The sequence below is a fragment of the Polyodon spathula genome, chromosome 21 (assembly GCF_017654505.1).
Source record: "Polyodon spathula isolate WHYD16114869_AA chromosome 21, ASM1765450v1, whole genome shotgun sequence".
NCBI lineage: Eukaryota > Metazoa > Chordata > Actinopteri > Acipenseriformes > Polyodontidae > Polyodon > Polyodon spathula.
The window spans coordinates 28,868,149-28,886,591 of NC_054554.1; the positions used below are offsets into that span (position 1 = coordinate 28,868,149).

Sequence of the window (18,443 nt, forward strand, 5' to 3'; positions counted from 1 at the left end):
AGCTATACATCAGGGTGTGTCTGATTAAACTCATAGCAAAACCAGACATGGATAACACTGCTATGCAAACGGAGTGTTAGTGCTATCCCTGCGTGAATTCAGGAGCAAGGCTGCATGTGATGGAGTATGATTTTTAGTATCATTAAGTGTTACTTTAAATTATATATATATATATTGTTGACCACAAAACAGACACATTGTCTCTAATGTGTGCAACACAGCACCGCTACTGATAGCTGCCACAGCAATCATCCAATGTGATTTACTGCATGTATTTTATTTCCCCCTGAGCTACTTTGTACACCCAGTTTGCAGAATATCAGCAGCAGTGTTTTAGAAAGGTGCTTGCCATGGTGTTAACCATGCCTTTGTAATACACACAAACAGCCATGGCTCAGAAACAAGATGGCAACCTCGGATCAGCAGGCCTCTTGTGCAGAATATTCCGGAAACATTCCTTTGCATTGAAAATATTCCCTGTGTACTGTCCTTGAAATACCACCATGGGGGGAAGCAGTGTTTGCACATAAACACATTCTGTCATTTAAATGAGAAGTCTGTGTTTTTGGTTTTGTTATTTGATTTTATTTTTATTTTTATTTATTTTTTAATAAAAACGATTCGGCAAGCGCGTGCCCGCGTCTTTAGCGCGCTAAAGCATGCTATAAAACGCAAATGACGTCAGACCGCCCGGGCGCGCACGGCTATCCTGCCACGTGACCCGCGCCGCTCAATGAAAACCCGATCGCGCGAACGCGCAATGCTTGCGTGCGCGCGCACGGCCTCCCGGTTTATGTTCCGGCGGCGCGGACGTGCGCGTCCCCGAGGAGCCTTTGTGTGGCGGCGTAGAGAAGCGCGGTGAGGATAACCATGGCGGACGAGAAACCCAAGGTGAGCTTGATAAAAAAAGAAAGAAAGAAAAACTGCAGCTACAGAGAAACCCCGCCGCCCTCGGGACGCGCTCGCAGCGGTGCGCCGGTTCAGAGCTGGAATTGGGAAGTTGTTATTATTTTTTTTTTTTTTTACCAGACTGAGTCTGTGTACTGACCAGATTAAAGACCCTATTCCTGATAGGACCGGAAGGGAATGAGGACTGCAGAGGCGGCCAGCGAGCCGCATACAGCTGTGTTCATTTCATCTAACCGAGTCTTTAAATGAGGACGTTGTTTACAGCTAAGAAAGTGATCGTTTTTGTGGTGCATCGCCTCCGCTGTGTGTGCTGGGTCCTGCAGCCTTGTTTTGGTCTTCCTTATTTTAGCCATACCTAATTAAATGCTATATATATATATATATATATATATATATATATACTATATATATGGATATAAATCCATCCCGTCCTGTATGTGGCGTGCTGACTGTTTTTTCCTACACGGTTTATCGAGGCGGTTATATTTTGCGCGCCACCCTCAGTCTCACTGGGGTGTAATTATTCACGTTGAGATTAATAATCGTTAGTGGGGTCCTGTCTAAACAGACGAGTCTGCAGCCTTTCATTGCGAAACACCGTTATAACTTCATTCAATTGAAGAGAACTGTCACGTGGCTCTGGCTGTGTCTCGGATGAAAACTTGGCGCTGTGTTCAGTTGCATGCCTGTATTTGGTGCTCTTGGCATCTGACACGATTTATTTTATATATATATATGAATGACTTGATGCAGAAGAAGTTTTTTTTTAAAATTCTAATTGCATCAAAAAACTGCAGCTCCGTCTCGTAAAGTGTGATTATTAAACATGACTCGGCTTCACTGTACTTAAAGCTTGCCGCTCTGACTGCTTGAGGTTCTCCTGAAATGTACTCCGCATATGAAACAAAGGCACACACGTTATTTGGGCGATGCAGAGTTGCAGCCGGTTACTCGTCTCAGTGCCAGAAGCAGCAGCAATAATAATAATACTCAAGCCTCAACATAAACACTGTTTTCCCCGTTTCTAGTTTTGTCAGATCACGCTGTTCTCAATATTATCGGCTATTTCTAGATCCCGCCAATTCTCGGGACAGCGATGTAGAGGGGCCACGGGGTGTATTATGCATGTTAAAAATACCCTGAATAAATAGCCGCTCCTCCAGTGAAACCCCTCTTATGCAGCATGCGATTGCTTTTCCTTTGTACTCCTGGTGATTAGGAGCTGAATGTTCAAATGGGGGAATCCTGCAATATTTTTTACAGTAAGAAGCCACCATCTCCACTCATTACTCTAAAAAATGCTAGTAGCTCTGAGTGATAGCCATAGCAGTTCACTGTTATGAAACTCTTATTAAAACTACATTGAATGGTGCTTGCACATCATCAGATCAATGCATCTTTTGAATGGTGCTTGCACATCATCAGATCAGTGCATCTTTTGAGAGATTAAGGCAGGGGGGCCAGTTCTATTAAATCTCAGCCCTATCACATATTAAAGGTTTTCTGATCGCTTTTATGAATCCATGCTTCTGAGTTTAGCCTTGCAAGCATCTCATTGATTGCAGGGATGGAACCACGGCTCCTATTGCAGGGAAGTTCGACTCATTCCGACTTTTACTGTAAAATGCCAGAGCTGGTTGCCAATAATTTGCAGCCGATTTAAATGGTTCAAACTGCAATGCAAAGGGAGTCGTCTTCCACCACTCATGTGCCATGATGTATACCAGCCTTAATTGAATTAAAGCACATAAAATAAATTCCCTTCAGCAGACCAATAGCAACAGTGACACCCGGTGGTAAGGCTGCTGGGCGTGTCCGTCCGTCCATCCCCCCCCCACTGTCTGCCACATCCCGTTTTAAAGCATGGATCAAAACCCCCAACATTTTAACCCTTCGTGCACATTCCCATCGTTCAACCCTACGCAAGGTAGGAAACGAGAAAGAAGAATTCAAGTAAGGCAAACAAAAACTAAAAGAAAGTACCCTTCGCCACGGAAGTGTGCATTGGGATTAGAGTAACTCACTAGTGTTGTGGGTATGAAACACTTACACTATACTCTGTTAATATACTTCAAAAGTGTAGCCACACGTGTGCATGAAACCCTAGCATGTGGATGAACATCTTCACGCTTTGGATTTGAAGAAGCGGATTGTTTTGTTTAAGTCTCAAGGGTTATCTACACACAGCATCTTGGTTGGGTTATGGATGGAGACTTAACAGGATGGGTGGAGGGAGGTGACGATTAGATCATATGTCCAGCAGTTAAATCCAGCAGGTGGCGTGCTGAGCTTATGGGCATGGTTCTGTTTCTAAATATAAGGGTTAATGATTGTTCAGCAGGAGGAATGGCTTTAGCTACGTCGTACAAAGGACATCTCTAGCCAGGAACCATTGTTTGAAGAAAGCTAAAAACCCTGCAGGTGCTTCAGAGCCAGTGCGCTTGATTTTGTGGTCTCAGTTTCTTTTAACTGTATATCAATTATCTAAGCACTAGAGGTAATTCAGGCGACTGCTATCCTGAAGCATTGCCTGACCTTGCTTCATTGAACTGTGGGGCAGGGAGCTGATGTCACTGGACATGTGTGGCTGAATTGCTCTTCTAAATTGTCTGTTGTATCAATTTCAGGACGTGAAGACAGAAAACAACGACCACATTAACCTCAAGGTTGCGGGTCAAGACGGCTCCGTGGTACAGTTCAAGATCAAGAGGCACACGCCGCTCAGCAAACTCATGAAAGCTTACTGCGAGCGACAGGTAAGAAAGACGGGGCACAGTTCATGCATCCGCACTGTAGCTGCCACCATCTCTGAACAAAACACATGCAAACTCTTTGAAGTCTTCATAAAATTTAAATATCTCACACAGAGGAAAGGGATGGGCAGGGTCTGACCTTTCTTCCCATTGTCTTGTTTCTATATGAAGCAACAAGTGTGAACTGATTAAAGAGCTAAAGCAAGGGGATCTGGGGCAGGCTTCTTGGGCAATGTGGACCTTTCCTGTCCTTGATGATTCCTGCCCTCTGGGATTTCATTTGAATTCTGAATTGTTCAGTAAACCTGCTACTTCTTTTAATGTTTCTTCATTTGTCTACAAAATGACTTGAATGGCCATTGTTCTGTTTATTGCATGACATTAGAGTTGCTAAAACCACCTTTGTCCCCTAGCAAAACCTGGCTAAGTAAGACTGCAGTGATGTAGAGGTGCTTGAGTGCATAACCAAGGTGGAGCCAAGCACAAGGCTGCTGAAAAGTAGCTCTCAATACCTGGTTAACTCCGGACTGCTTCTCCACAGGGCTTGTCGATGAGGCAAATCAGGTTCCGGTTTGATGGGCAGCCGATCAATGAGACGGACACACCTGCACAGGTGAGACATCTATCCAGTGACGAAAGGGACCCCAAATATATATATGCAGTCCCATTCAAGGGGTGCAAGGGCTCTGTGCTGTCCTGACCAGAACCTTGCACATCCGTTTCTATACAGATACTTTGTAAGCTTGTTTTCTTTACATTGGTAAATCCTAGAAGTGTTCCTAACCTGCTTTGCATATAGTACATCCTCGACATGCAAATACAATCCTGACCCTGGGACTATACAGCCTTTCACTGATCTGATTATAATATACGCCATGAAACACATGAGCTCCCTGGCTGGATAAAAGCTGCTGCAGACTCATGTTATAGTGTGCGTTTGCATGCATACCTTGTGCTTTGTTCTTGTTGGTAACACGTGGTTCTCTCTTTTTGCTGTAACAGTTGGAAATGGAAGACGAAGATACGATCGATGTGTTTCAGCAACAGACAGGGGGCCTCTACTGATTGAAACAACCTGACAACGGATTATTATTTTTTTGCTCATTTTGAGAACTGTTCCCAATACCAACACCAAGAAAAAAAAAATCAGTACGAAGTTCGAGAGGCTTTCACAATTATAATGCTTAAGTACTGTTGTATAGTGTTTCCATTCTTCCTTCTTTTTTTTGCTTTGTACATAAAAAAATAACCTCAGTGTTGAGACACACACACATACATGAAAACACTGAAATGTAGGTCTTCAGTAGCGGCCCGTCTCACGTCTGACCAGAAGTGATGCTGTTTAGTTGGCTTGGGGGGTGTGTGTGAGTGAGCTGGTTCCTCTAAAGGTGCCGTGCTTTAGGTTTGCTAGTGACGTCACCCTGAAATTAGTAACCTGGTAAATGATTTTTTTTGTCTCATTCCATGGGAGATTGAGATTTGCTAGTTGTCAGATTAACGGCTTATCCTTTTATCTTATCAGAACGGATACATTTTATCTTTTTTTTTTATTGTAGTGGTTACATGTAGAATATTTTGTCTTAATATTAGTTTGATTAGGCCATATGAAAACAATATACAAAAGGGATTTTAGTCCAGTCAAACATCTGTATTGTTTAATAAATTTCTTGTTTAAAATATATATATATTTTTTTTTTAAATAATCATTTCTATTAAACAAATTTCTGTTTGTTCTCTTGTATCCGTACATTAAAAGCACAGTAAATGTTATGAACATTCTGTTAACCTGATTGGGTGAAACCGCTGACCAATCAAACAACGGGGGAGTCTCAAGGTTCTTTTAATTGCAAAATGTCTACAAAACGGATGGACTTCATGGTTCCAGGGTGTATGTCACCTCATGGACCCAATTCTGCTTTAAAAAGAAATGCGTTCATTGTACACTGGCAGACACTCTCAACCACTGAAGGGGGTTGAGAACACAGCGGGTAATGTGCTAAAGCAGGTTCTTTAATTTAAGGATAAAGGTTTGATGATGTTCTAGCATGTCTGCTGCATTGGATCACATGGAAAGTTTGCGCTATGTACTTTCTGGGTTTTTTAATTATGCGTGGCGGTGGGAATGGATGATTGCTGAGAATGAAGTCCCGAAACAAGCTAGGGGCAACACCTCATGCATTGGGAACAGTGAAACCTATGCTTTAAACAAGCCCCAGGATGTCAAGTTTAATCAGTGTCTTGCATGCTGTTTTGGATTCGGTAGAGCATACAGTATGTTTGCATGACCGACACTAAACACATGGAAATCTTTAACGGTGCCTCCAGGATTCGTGAGCATTTCAGTGTTGATAATGCAATACCACGCATTCTACGTGAAAATGCTCCCGTTTAAATATAACCCTTCACAGGACGAGACATACTCGAGATCGCTTATTATTTAGTCGCTGTGTTTTCAGGGTTTGTTTTGCATTTGTAGAACGAGGGAAAGAATGTAATAAAAATAGCAATGAAACAATGCTGTCCTGGAGGCTTCCTGAGGGTAATTGACTATCCCAGCATGAGCTGCCAATGCAGGATGCCATTTGAATTGGAAATAAAGGGCATTTGGACTGCATACGTACTCCGTCACGTACAGCACTTTAAATCCTGCATGTGGAATAGATTTTGCAGCACACAGATTGGTACTTTCATGTACACCTACCGGTCAGACATGCACAGTAGTATGGCTTGCAGTTTATTGACTGGCAGTGGCTCCTTCTGTTACAGCTTGTGTTTGGGAACGGTTGGGGGTCAGGCTGGGAGATAATGTATATTTCAAAGCATATTTAAAATACCAAGCAACTACCATATGCTGATCTGGGCAAGGTTTTCTGTGCTGTGATGACAGAGGAGACAAGTCTGTAAACCCCAGATGCAGCAGCACGCAGTTGTATTATCGGTATTGCCATTTTATGGAAATTGTGTTTCCAATGTGATGATCTGCATCCAAACATTGGTTTTACTGAGCGTGCTGTATAGGGTTAAAAGATTACAAACGAAAGCCAATGAAAGGAGGGTGGGCTGTGTAAAGAGATTTCATACCCCCTCCCTATGGACAGAGTGACTTCAGTCTGGTATCTAGTGTCTGAAGTCCCGTGTGATTCACTGGCTGGGATTTCAACCTTCTTGTCTTGTGATGAGTACAGCACACTGCAAACAAACAAATATTCTTAATTTCTTGCCCTGTACAACAATGCAAAGTATGCAATTTGCTGTCTTGTGTGCTTCATTTGCAGTCGGCTGACACCCAGTGCATTACTAGTGAGGGTTGAAGTGAATGTGAGCTTCTGGAAACGGGGGGAGTTGGGGGGTTGAAAACCCACTGCATTGATGTGGTTAAGAATGGGTGGGCTAAATACATCTGACAGTAAGCAGTTTCTGATTCTGCAACAAATTCAAGGAATGTGCTTATAAAGGAACAAATTAGCTGAATCCACTTGGTGCTTTTGCAGGTTGTCAGTGTTAAAAATGTAAAAAAAAAAAAAAAAAAAAAAAAAAAAAAAACCCTGCTTTGCCATATTGCAAGGACAGTATACAGTGCATTGAATTTATATGACGTTGCTGATGCATAGTTCACACACCCTAGTCTCATATCTTGTAAAGCGCTTTGTGACGGTGGTTCACTATGAAAGGTGCTATATAAAAAAAAATTTAATACCTAAATATGATATGATACATGCAACACTGGCACGCACACATGTAAGTTACAAACCCTTAAAACAGGACCTCTAACAATCCCATGATAGAGAGGAAGCATTGCTCTGAGGACTTTGCACGAAATCCAATGGTGTGCAGATGATGCTTTCGATGGCACATGTGGACTGACAGCATTTAAAAAACGTCCCAATACTTGCACGAGGGTAGCGTAGACAAGATGTTCTTCGTCATCCTTGGAAGTTGTTTTAAATGGCTTCCCTTTTATGGTTCAGCAGAACCCCCCTGCAGAATATTACTGTGCTGGGCTGGTCTCTTGTCCACGAGAATAGCACCTTTATAAAGCCGGACAATGTAACCCTGTGCGTTATTTGTATTTTAAACAGCGGTGCAGTGCTGTTTTGGTATGGATTTGAGCAGCTGTTCCTAAAGACAAAACCGGATCCATTTCAGGGGTGAAATAAATTGCTTTTTTAAAGCGTCCTGCTGTCCCATCTGTTATGGATGTCTGTGGCCTAGTTGGGGGGGGGGGGGGGGGGGGGGGGGGGGGGGGGGGGGGGGGGGGGGGGGGGCGTGTCACGGGGGGGGGGGGGGGGGGGGGGGGGGGGGTCCGTGTCCGGCAGGTTACTGGATACAAGTTGCAAATTATCCTGTTAAAACGCATTACTGGTACAGTCTTGCAACCAGCTGTGAAAATCACGATTGTCCCCCTGACTTACACACATTGGCGCTACTCCTCGATGTTTTTTTATATTTATAGTGATAAAAAAATTAAGATTATTGGTAGTCTGACTTAGAACTGGTTAAAATATCCTATTCATTACATAGCATCTGGGTATGATCAGCTATTTAGTGTGTAGCCATTCGCAGGGTGTGCCAGCAGCACGGATGGAAATGAGACTCTCGTTGCAGAGTAGTTTGATCCACTCCTGACTTTAAGAGTTTAAGACGACGCATCCGCGCTTGTTACATATACACTGCGACTAATCAAGTTTATAGAAAACCTGGAACTGGTCAAACTGCTATTCAGTAAGAGTTATTTTCATCCCTGCAGGAGAATACTGTTTTGCAGAGAATAAAATGAGTCAGCAAAGACCGGACTGGCGCTCAGAAGAGCACAGCGCTGAACTTGTGAATAGTCTTAATTCTTGTATACTGATGTGCAGGCTTACCGATAATTAGCACTCTGGAGTTTAGAATTTGCCATGAATAAACACCACAAAAAAGAGAACACAGCGACTTTGCATTTGAAGGAATCGTTATTAATGGGGTCGTTTCTGTGGGTTCACCCTCCAAACCATGCAATGTACCCTGGAGATGTTTGCCGGCTCAGTTTGGAAATGATTTCACGATTTGTCCTATCTCAGCCCCAGTTCTGTAGGTGAAGCAAATAGGAGTACGCTTCAGTATCTAATGCAGAGAGACTCGATCTACAGGGCGGTGGCAGCTCATGGACTTCAAAATGTAACTTGTTTTATTGTCATATATTATCATAATATGTTATCTCACAATTGTCTTAAAAAAACAGAATTAACCCTTTGGGGTTACATTTTTTAGCTAATAAAATATGCATTTTTGCCTTAAGCGTCTCTGATTGAGTTAAGTTGAATCGGTAGGGTCTATGATTTATAAACGGCCCTCTTTTATTTGGGGTACAGGATTAGTAATCGCTAGTGCACTGGCATTTTTGTAAGAGACTGACCACATTTCAAACCGATAATTAAGTACAAAAGATGTAAACTCATCTTTACTATGTAATATATATATATATATATATATATATATATATATATATATATATATATATATATATGAACAAATCGATTTGAATGAACAGAGAAGAGCTTGTAAGGGGGCGGAGACCGATGGGCTTTCAAACGACGTAATCAATGGGAAGGTAGCGAATTGGGACATTGACAGACAGCGAGAGTTACCAGTTATTGGCGACTTTGAGGCAGTGTACACCAATCAGAACGAAAGAAACGCCTACTGCCTAAGTTCTGTGAGCGAGAATGAAATTATAAACGAAGCGGCTTTCTCTCGAGCGGCAGCTAGTGCTCTGTGGAAGTCGGGCGGGGCTGGGAAGCGGGTGAAATTAGCGGATTTATTATTATTTTTTTTTTAAAAAGACAGTAAGAAGCTCGTTTTAATTATCTGTTATTAAGAAAGTTGGTTTATAGAAAGAAAACAGATTTAAAATGACGACAACGACAAACTACCAAGGAATGGACCCCGGCTCAAAAAACAGCTCTCGGTAAGAAAATGTGCATACCGGGGGAAACAAAGGAAATGGGAGTCCGCTTTCTTCTGTGAAATAATGGGGTGCACCGTGGATAAATCTAAACGTGCACCCAGGAATCAGGGCCGCCGCAGCAATGCAGGGAGGAGAGGCGCAGTGATTGTCGCGATGTGCAATGGGCCTCGGACGGAAATTTACATTTCAATACAACTCGCTATTTTCCGAAAAAAAAAAAAAAAAAAAAAAAAAACGCATTTTGCATTTGCTTAAGTTTAGCGGCGAGCGAACTGATCAAGGCGAGTTAGTGAAATACAATACGATATCACAATGCCATAGCTTGATCTGTGTGTGGATTAATCCGATTATTGTTGTTGTTGTTGTTATTATTATTATTATTATTATTATTATGATGCTCACAGTGTTTAACCCGCACACTCCGCAATCACCTATTGACTGCACTGAATGTATAATTCAGTGTACTGTGTTTAATGTAAACGTCCTGTTTCGCGAAACACAGCTGGTCCAGCAGCAGGAAGAAGCCAGACTCAACGAGCGAATTCGACATTATTAAATGCATTTGTGAGTTTTGACCCCCCCCCCCCCCCCCCCCCCCCCCCCCCTTTTTTTTTTTTTTTTTTTTTTTTTTAAATTAATTCCTGCAATTGAGCGACCACTTGGTCGAATTTATTGTATGACAGTAGTAGTAACGTGATCGGTTTCACGCCGCAAGACTGCAGTTTGAGAAAGAGCAATCTTAAGACCATGTAGCCACATAAAATATTTTTGACTTGATTATTAGCACAGTGAATGCTACGCATTTCCCGAACGCGTGGTGGGAGGTATCTCTTGCGTCGAGATTCTTTTAATTGACGGGGCCTTTAAATATTTGGAACTTGTCTATCCATCCACCTCCTCATCTCTCTTGATCCCGCATCACTTTATTATTTTTTAACACGGCTACCAAAAAAAAGCATATATATTCAATGTGTTGTGTGTTGGCCTCTCCTATCCACTTGGCCAGTCTGCTGAGTGTAATGCAGCGACACAAGAATGCATTTCAGTGTGTTTTCCCATTATTGGGTGGGGTCTTCAGACCAGCCTTTGTACATCTCCCTGGTGTCTTCTTGTGCTCTGTAGAAACGTCATTACCTCATCTGGTTCAAAAGGCTCAGCCTGGGTTAACAGTCAACCACATAAGGGATATGTGTAGAACATAAGGGACCTTGATTCTGGATTCTGTCAGACTAGGACAGCTGCTTGGAGTCTGGTGGTACAAGAAAGGGAGGGGTGTGGGGTGGGTCGAGTGTGACTATCAATTTAATATCCACTGCTCAACAGTGTTGCATGGAAGGGCTCTTATTGAATCGGTACATGCATGTTTTTATTAGATTGTTACAGATTTTTATTAAAACATACTTTTGTATTTGCATCACTTTTCTAAACCTAAGCATAGAAGCTTTCTATATTTCAATGACTGGACCCGAATTTGAGGCTGCATTTGGCGCCTACATTGCTGCAACAGAAATTTGGCCGTTCATAATTCTAGCATTTTTTTGAAATTCAAGTACTCTTTCAGAATTTGACTGTTCAAATAGTATTCATCCCATATTAGTTTAAAAAACACAAAACTGTGGATGTATGGCCTATTGATGAGTGTTCTTCCCCAGAGTGCTGAGGCCGCCAGGTGGAGACTCCAACATCTGTTTTGGCAATGGAAAAGAGGAACCAAACCCTCAGCCCACCCGAAAAAACAGAACTGCCTCAAACATTTTCGGGGTTCCTGAGGACCCGTATGCCAGCAGGAGGAACAATCCACCAGGTAGGAGCTGTTTATCCAGATAATTGGCTTTGCATCAGCCTTGCTCTTGGTCTAACCCTGCTGTATATCGAGGAGGGTTTGAGCTTTCTTTATCCAGGTAATCCTCATTGAAGTGAATGTGTCCCAATCAAAGTCTAAGTGGGAGAATTGGATTCATTTCTTTAACAGATGAGAAAATCCTAGGTAATGGAATAAAATATTAATTAATTTTTTCATGCATAATTTATTTGCATTGAGGACATTGTCATTACTTGTCTGAAAAAGCTACACTGTCAGTTACTGCAGTGTCTGGATGAACTCAAATGTCCACGTTTGGCCTTTTGTAGATGTGGAAAATAATAATGTGCATGATGGCAAAGACTATACCTGATGTGTTACAACCATACCCTTACTCAATTAATCCAACTGCACCTCTATTAAGGTTTTAATCTGTTTATTTTTTTAATTGATAAGCTCTGAAATCTGAAGAGGATTGTCCCTCGGAGTCGTGCACACTTGGCTTAATGTCCTGCATAATCTTTTTCCAGACTATTAAAGGGGGTTAAAGGCATGGAGTCTGGGAATTGTAGAATCCATGTCCACACAGATGGATTAAGAAGCAGTTTCCTAACCTGAATAACATGTAATATGACCACTGCCTGGATTAGCACAGCTGTTCTGCTACTTAAACTCTGTGGGATGTGACTAATCAGTTTGAATTAATCACCCTGTTTGGTTTAGGATTTTACAATTAACTTGTTAAAATTGAAGACTACTTATTGGCTCCTGGTATCTGACAAAATAGCCTTTTAATAACTGTCAACCTATTCCTAATTTTTTTATTTTTTTTGGTACTCTGCATGCCTATCCTGTACAGTAAGGGAGCTGGAATTGCATTTATTCTCCAGTGTCATGCTGTAAGACTTTGCCTTTCCTGCCAAGTTTTTTCTCTTTCTCGCCTTCCTCTGTCATTGAACTGGAACTCTGCTTATTTTATTATTATGGGATAATAATTATTTGAAATGTAAGCCTTTCCATTCTAGGGAACCCTTCACAACCTTGCCCTAATTTATTGTATTGAGACTAAAGGCAACAAGTTGTAAACATGTGACATGTGACATGTAGCATACCATTTTTGCTCAAACAGTTTCGTTATTGATCTTGTTTCAGGAGGAAAGCCCATGGGTATTTTTGGGGATGGTCAGTCTGTGTCACAGAAGAGAAACTCTCCTGGTGGACAGGCCATTGGCGACAGTTCTGGAGACCGTTCACCTGGGGTAGGTCCATGATCTAGAGTGGCTTAATTCTACTGTTCAGTGTGAATACAAATTCCAGTCAGAGTTAAAGGATGAAATGAGGAACTTCAAGAAGTTTCCAGAACAGTTTACACACAAAATCAGAGCTTGGTGTCTACTGTTAAGAATCAATGAACATGTTTTACACCAGGAGGTACGCAATGCTGGTCCTTCAGGACCGGAGACCTGCTGGTCTGTTTCACTGATACTGTGTTTTACTTGATTTGAACCAATTAACCTCGCTCTGTCTTCAATCAGTTATTTAATGATGCCTATAAAACCTGGAGGACTCTGAACCTCAAGTCCCATATTTGTGCACTCCTGTTCTTGTGTTAGATAATAGGAACCAATGAATATGGCCATGAAATATCCCTGCACCCAGTCTACTGTCATACTGACTAACCAGTTTGTCTCCTGTTTTACTGTAGGATGGTGAAAATGAAAGTGCAAGCACTGGTAAGTTATGAATTTAAATATATAATCCCAAGTATTTTTTTTTCTTCATGTTTGAAACTTCTAAAAGGTTTTGTTTTGTGTTTTTCTGACCTTGAAACTCCATTGTGACAGTAATATGAACGCTACACCATAGGAAGAGGTCATAGTGCTTCACCCTTGCACTTGACTGGTGCAGAAGTAACCCAGCAGTTGGCTGCGATTCCATTTTCACGTATAACGCACAAGAGTATGTGGAGGATATGAGCAGGATACCTATAATGAAGCAACAGGATATGACTCATCTTGGAAAAAGTGATCCCATTGCAGTAGAAACTAGGGGTAGTTTCTTGACGGGCAAACCTTGTACAATTTCTTCCGTTGTCAAAACCCCAAGGCCGCTCTGTTTTACTACTTTACATTAAATGTTCTGTTGCATTTGCCTATAATTAGCTGTTGGTTAGGAAGTTTACAGATGAGATATGAAATCTTGGTAATTTCTTGGGTTTACCAGGCTAGGGTACAGTGTCGCTGCTCGGTGGGGATTTTGTTTCCTCACCTGCAGTATTTTCAAATTCATGTCTTCTACTCAATTCTCATGCGAGTCCCACAGCGGCATCCTGTGGCTGACATGCTCACTTCACAGCATTGCTCTGAGAAAGTGAAACTTCAAATGGGAACAATTGAAATAATCTGCTCCTGTATGTTAGATGGTGTCTGTGTGACTGTTGTGAATTCTGTAATTTTTAGTTATTTTGCCCCATAATACTGTTATTCTTTTGGTTTCAAATATCCAGATCATGGTTAGCTGCTCTTCATGCTTTTAAAGTTAAATGCGCTACTCCCTGCTTGTACTAACTTTGTTCTCTCTTTGTAGTCCGCTATCGCAAGTAGGATTTGCCAAGGTAACAGCATGCAGTCAGCTGTACCTTTCAAACAGTACAGTTCTCCTACCCCCTGCTCAAATAAGTGATTTATTTTAGTTGTGGGAATGTGAGTTGTTGTTCACTCTGGTAAGGACTTCTTTTTTAAAAGGAGTACAGCTAACTGTTGCACTTCTGTCAGTCTTTTCTGTTTGCTGTATTGTTTTAGTGGTCTCTGTTGTCTGGTTGTTATTTGTTTGTTTGTTTGTTCACTTCCCATACCAGCGATGGCGTACATCCCATCACATGGAGTTGTGTGTTTAGGAATGGTTTAGGTCAACGGCTTTTTCTGCCAGTGCTTTTTAAATGGTTTCTCAAAAGCCAACGTACTGTAGGAAAGTCTCATGTGTAGGAGTCAGAATACAGTGACAATAGGTACGTTGATCATTTTTCACCAAGCTCTGAACAAGTAGGATTTGGATAGTAATAAAACCAAATAAGCCCTGCCATTGTCTTTCATTGGTGTCATTTGCCACTGCATATCACTCCTTTGCACCAAGTGGCCTGTACACAGGAAATGGTACTGCAGAGGGACATGTGTGTTCTGTCCCAGTGAGCTGTGCTGTCAGTCACAAGGAATGTGTTGCTGTTGAATGCCGACATTCTTGTGTGCGAGGCTCCAATGGATTTATCTGGAAGACCAAGTGTGGAAAGTGAAGATTGGCATGTGTTGCAGAAACTCAGTGGGTGCTCTGTGGGCTGCTGGCGTTCCCTAAATCTCTCAGTGTGATCTACAGTTGCCAATTGCTTTTACATTTTTTAAATATTTTGAACCGTGTTGCTTATAACTCTGCATTTTTCAAAAAGCTTGCAAATGGTTTTCTAAGACTGGTCCTATCCCACATCCTAATGGTAAGTGCTGGGTATATGCACAAGTCCACATTTTAGATGTCAAGATAACATTTCAATGACTTTCAGTTGGTTTCACAGATCCCTTATTTGGCACTAATGATTTCAGGTCTAAGAATAGCTAAGTAGAGCTACTTTGAAAGTAGATGAGTTACAGATGTTCTAAGGAGAAGTGTTGTGATATTTGTACATGTACAGTCAGCTGATTCTGTAAAATGGTAAGGTTGGTATTGGGTGACTAGCAAAGGGAATGCTGTGTTTTGTTTTTACACTAAACAGTTTAATAAATTAATTTGTGATTCTAAAGTGTTTTTCCCAAAATACCATTTGCTGAACTGTTAAATTTTCATGACAGTTCAGTTAGCTGATAGTAAACTTTTTGGTCTGTGGTATGCAAATTTTTTTTTTTTTCCTTTTTGACTTTTTTGTAATCTGACAACTCGTGAAATGAGAATTGAGGACACTTATTTATTTTTATTTTTTTAAATGATTATAACGTGGCCTTGTATTTGGCTAAAAAATGTCTTGTACTATGAACACAGGACAAGGAAAAAGAAAAGAACTGATTGAAATAAAAACCTGGACCATTAGGAGTTCCTGAGCTCCGCGATTGATGTGCAGCACTTCCTCTCATTCCAGAGCTTCACTAATCTGTGGTTGTTCCGGTTTCTTCTAGAAAATAATTCGGAGGACGTTGAAGCTATGCCGGAACTGAAGGAAGAGGCACCACAGCCTGCAGCAGCAGCAGCACCCACTGTAGCAGCAGCAGCAGCAGCAGGAACTGCCGGTCCCCCCAGCCGAAGAAACCCTCCTGGAGGCAAATCCAGTCTTATCCTGGGTTAAACTTGCCTCTGCAAACCGTGTCGCTGTCTGTTCTCCCCACCCCTTTTTCTTTCGCACATGCTGTCACGCCCTCTCTGTCTGTAGATCTACTCTTATCTGTGTGAGCCACAGGAATTGAATCCTTTCCATTGTTTTGTTTTTGAGTATTTTCTAAACATCAGAAGCACTTTATGTTCGACCGCCTTTCATTTCAGCCCCCATCTCCTGTTAAGGATTTGATGCGTTACTTTGTAAAAGACAATAAACATTGATATGAAAAATGTTGTGTTTATTTTTTTTTGTTGTTGTCTCTTTACGCGTACAAGGGATGTATCCAATGAGGGCTACATAGTTTTGAAAACCCAATTATGACTGCAGTCAAACCTGCTGATATTACCTGCAAAGAGTGCTCTGTACTTGGATATTTTATTAACAATCCGCATTTAAGCAATGGATCGTCTGTTCTCTTTCAACTCTGGTTTGGTTGCTCTTCATCTATTATTCTTTATTGGGTTTGGTTCCTTCTCTTGTTTGTAAAGGGTCAGACAGGTGTTCAGTTTGTCTGTTTAGTAATTGGTGGCCTTGTGACATCTTTTGGTAGTGTGTTTTATTTGTCAGCAAACACCATTTGTGAGAACTACAGGACGCACTAACATCAGAGTCAAGCTTTTTATATTGGCAAGTAGAAATCTAGGTGTAGCTGTCCACATGCATGTAAATGATTAGCAGGATAAGCTTATTGGTTTCGTCAACTGGCACCTTTTGTCATTGAGTAAAGGTCCGGAATGGGGAAATGTTTTCTTATTCCACTAGGTGGCATCCTTGTATTTGGTCTTGTATGCAGGAGTGTTGGTTTAGATAGAACATTAAATTCGAGAGTGTCTTGCACAAACTCGAATTGTTCTGTATAATGGTATTAGGAATTGTTAAATTGCCACTGGGACTCTGTTATGGATAGTCCCAATTCACAATTGGAGAAAATGACCGTCGCACCATTGGTGTCAAGCCCCGCACATGTGTAAAAAAAAAAAAAAAAAAAAAAATCCTGTTTGACAGGCTACCCAAAAAAAGGCTGGTAAGTCGCTGTGGTTCATGCTTTAATGACATTTAAAACAAAGGATATTGCAATGCCACTCATACAGCTGCATTCACCTGTAAAATCCACATTTGTTAATAGATGTATTTTTATACAAAAAAGAAACTTGGTATACAAATTAAACTAGTTCAACAATAATTCTTTGTCAATGTTGTGCCTACTGAAATGAAACTGGTATTGTGCACATGCTTGTTTGTTTAAATACCACTTTTTTATCTGGCTGTGCTTTTTATGGTCTTTTGTAATCATTTCAGAAACACTGATTTGTTGTTGGTTTCAAGATGAAACTAACAACACAGATGGGCTGCACCCTCACATTGCAATCGGTGAATAACAAACGTGTTGCTGTTTTTTCATTACACAACTGATTCATATATGCAATGGACTTCTGACAAGAAAGTAGATTTGACAGAATTTGATTGAAAGACGACAGTAGGCGTGGTGGAGGCAGGTGCTTAGTTATCCAAGAAGTGCTGCAGTGAGATACAGTAAGTTTGATTTGTTCCAATTGTGTCACGGTGCTGGCAGTTAATTTCCACAACTGAATATGAAAAAGCAACACATCTTTAATGTAAAACAAACACTATTAATAACCATCACACGAGGGAGATGGCTTGCGTTCCTATAACTGAATATTCTTGAAAAAGCAACAAAAAACAGCAGATCTACTTTGAGGTACAAATACCAGATTTAACTTTAAACACTCCAAATAAATGTATTAATAAATAAGCCGTTTACCAACATCTCATAGAAACCTTTGTCTAGAGTTAGTACTGCTGCAAGTCAGGAAAACTGCATTTGCTATTTGTAAATCAAAACAAAAATCCCATAGTTCTCCAGCTGTGAAAGGAAGCAGGGGTTGTTACAGACTGGCCAGCACTGTGCTGGGAGTTTGAAGTGCACATCCCCTTTCCCCTTCCCAGGGCAATGTTTGTGAAAGAAAGCCTGATCTTACATATTGGCACAGTTTATAGCACTGGTGCCAAGAACAGATGAGAACAATTCATTGTTTACTTACAAAGAGAACTGGCACTATACCTCAGAAGGCTTGGGAATTGCAGGACTTCCCCTGGCCTTGGTTCCTGCACTCCTGTGGGGAGTTGCGCTCAGGGGGTAAAATAATTGGACATATTAAATTTCAGAAAAACAAATAAAATGAAAAACGAATTTGTCAATGCTCTAATAAGGGTTAATATTGCGGTAGTTTTATTTGAACGCACAGTGGATGTTACAGGTCTGGTCTTTTCACTTTTCTGGCAATATATTGTTGACGAGGACAAAGAATTTAGATCTTAGTTTTAATCGGTTTTCTGTAGGTGTTTGGACAAACATGTTTCAGTCAAAAGAGCCCATCAGCTGCGTAAGGAGAATGAGCATGAGCATTTAGCGCTTAGCTGTTCTTGCCAGAGGCAATACATTTTAATGATCTAAGAAGGAACGCTTAACGAATAATAAAAAGACAAAAAAAAAAAAAAAAAAAACGTTTGCATTATTTTTGATGGTTTTTTTTTAATATTTTTTGTATGTGTTTTCTTTCCAGGTTTAGTTACTTTCCCCCTTTTTTTTTGCAATGCTCACTTGCTGGCGATCTTCACTAAGATACAACAGCGGTGTTTGAGAAAAACACCAGAACT

General features: G+C 41.1%; 2 protein-coding genes across 2 annotated transcripts; both read left to right on the forward strand.

The window, feature by feature from the left end:
* The first annotated feature begins 791 nt into the window (after positions 1-791).
* Positions 792-5,339, forward strand: LOC121296447 (small ubiquitin-related modifier 2). The gene is made up of 4 exons (XM_041222032.1): positions 792-891; positions 3,537-3,665; positions 4,204-4,275; positions 4,665-5,339. The coding sequence occupies exons 1-4, from the start codon at positions 871-873 to the stop codon at positions 4,725-4,727; spliced, it is 285 nt and encodes a 94-aa protein (XP_041077966.1). The 5' UTR covers positions 792-870; the 3' UTR covers positions 4,728-5,339.
* A 4,036-nt stretch (positions 5,340-9,375) lies between these two features.
* LOC121296446 (jupiter microtubule associated homolog 1-like) lies at positions 9,376-15,994 on the forward strand. Its single transcript, XM_041222031.1, has 5 exons — positions 9,376-9,609; positions 11,262-11,413; positions 12,563-12,669; positions 13,116-13,143; positions 15,568-15,994. Exons 1-5 carry the CDS (start codon positions 9,554-9,556, stop codon positions 15,732-15,734), a joined length of 510 nt encoding a protein of 169 aa, XP_041077965.1. The 5' UTR covers positions 9,376-9,553; the 3' UTR covers positions 15,735-15,994.
* Positions 15,995-18,443: the final 2,449 nt, after the last annotated feature.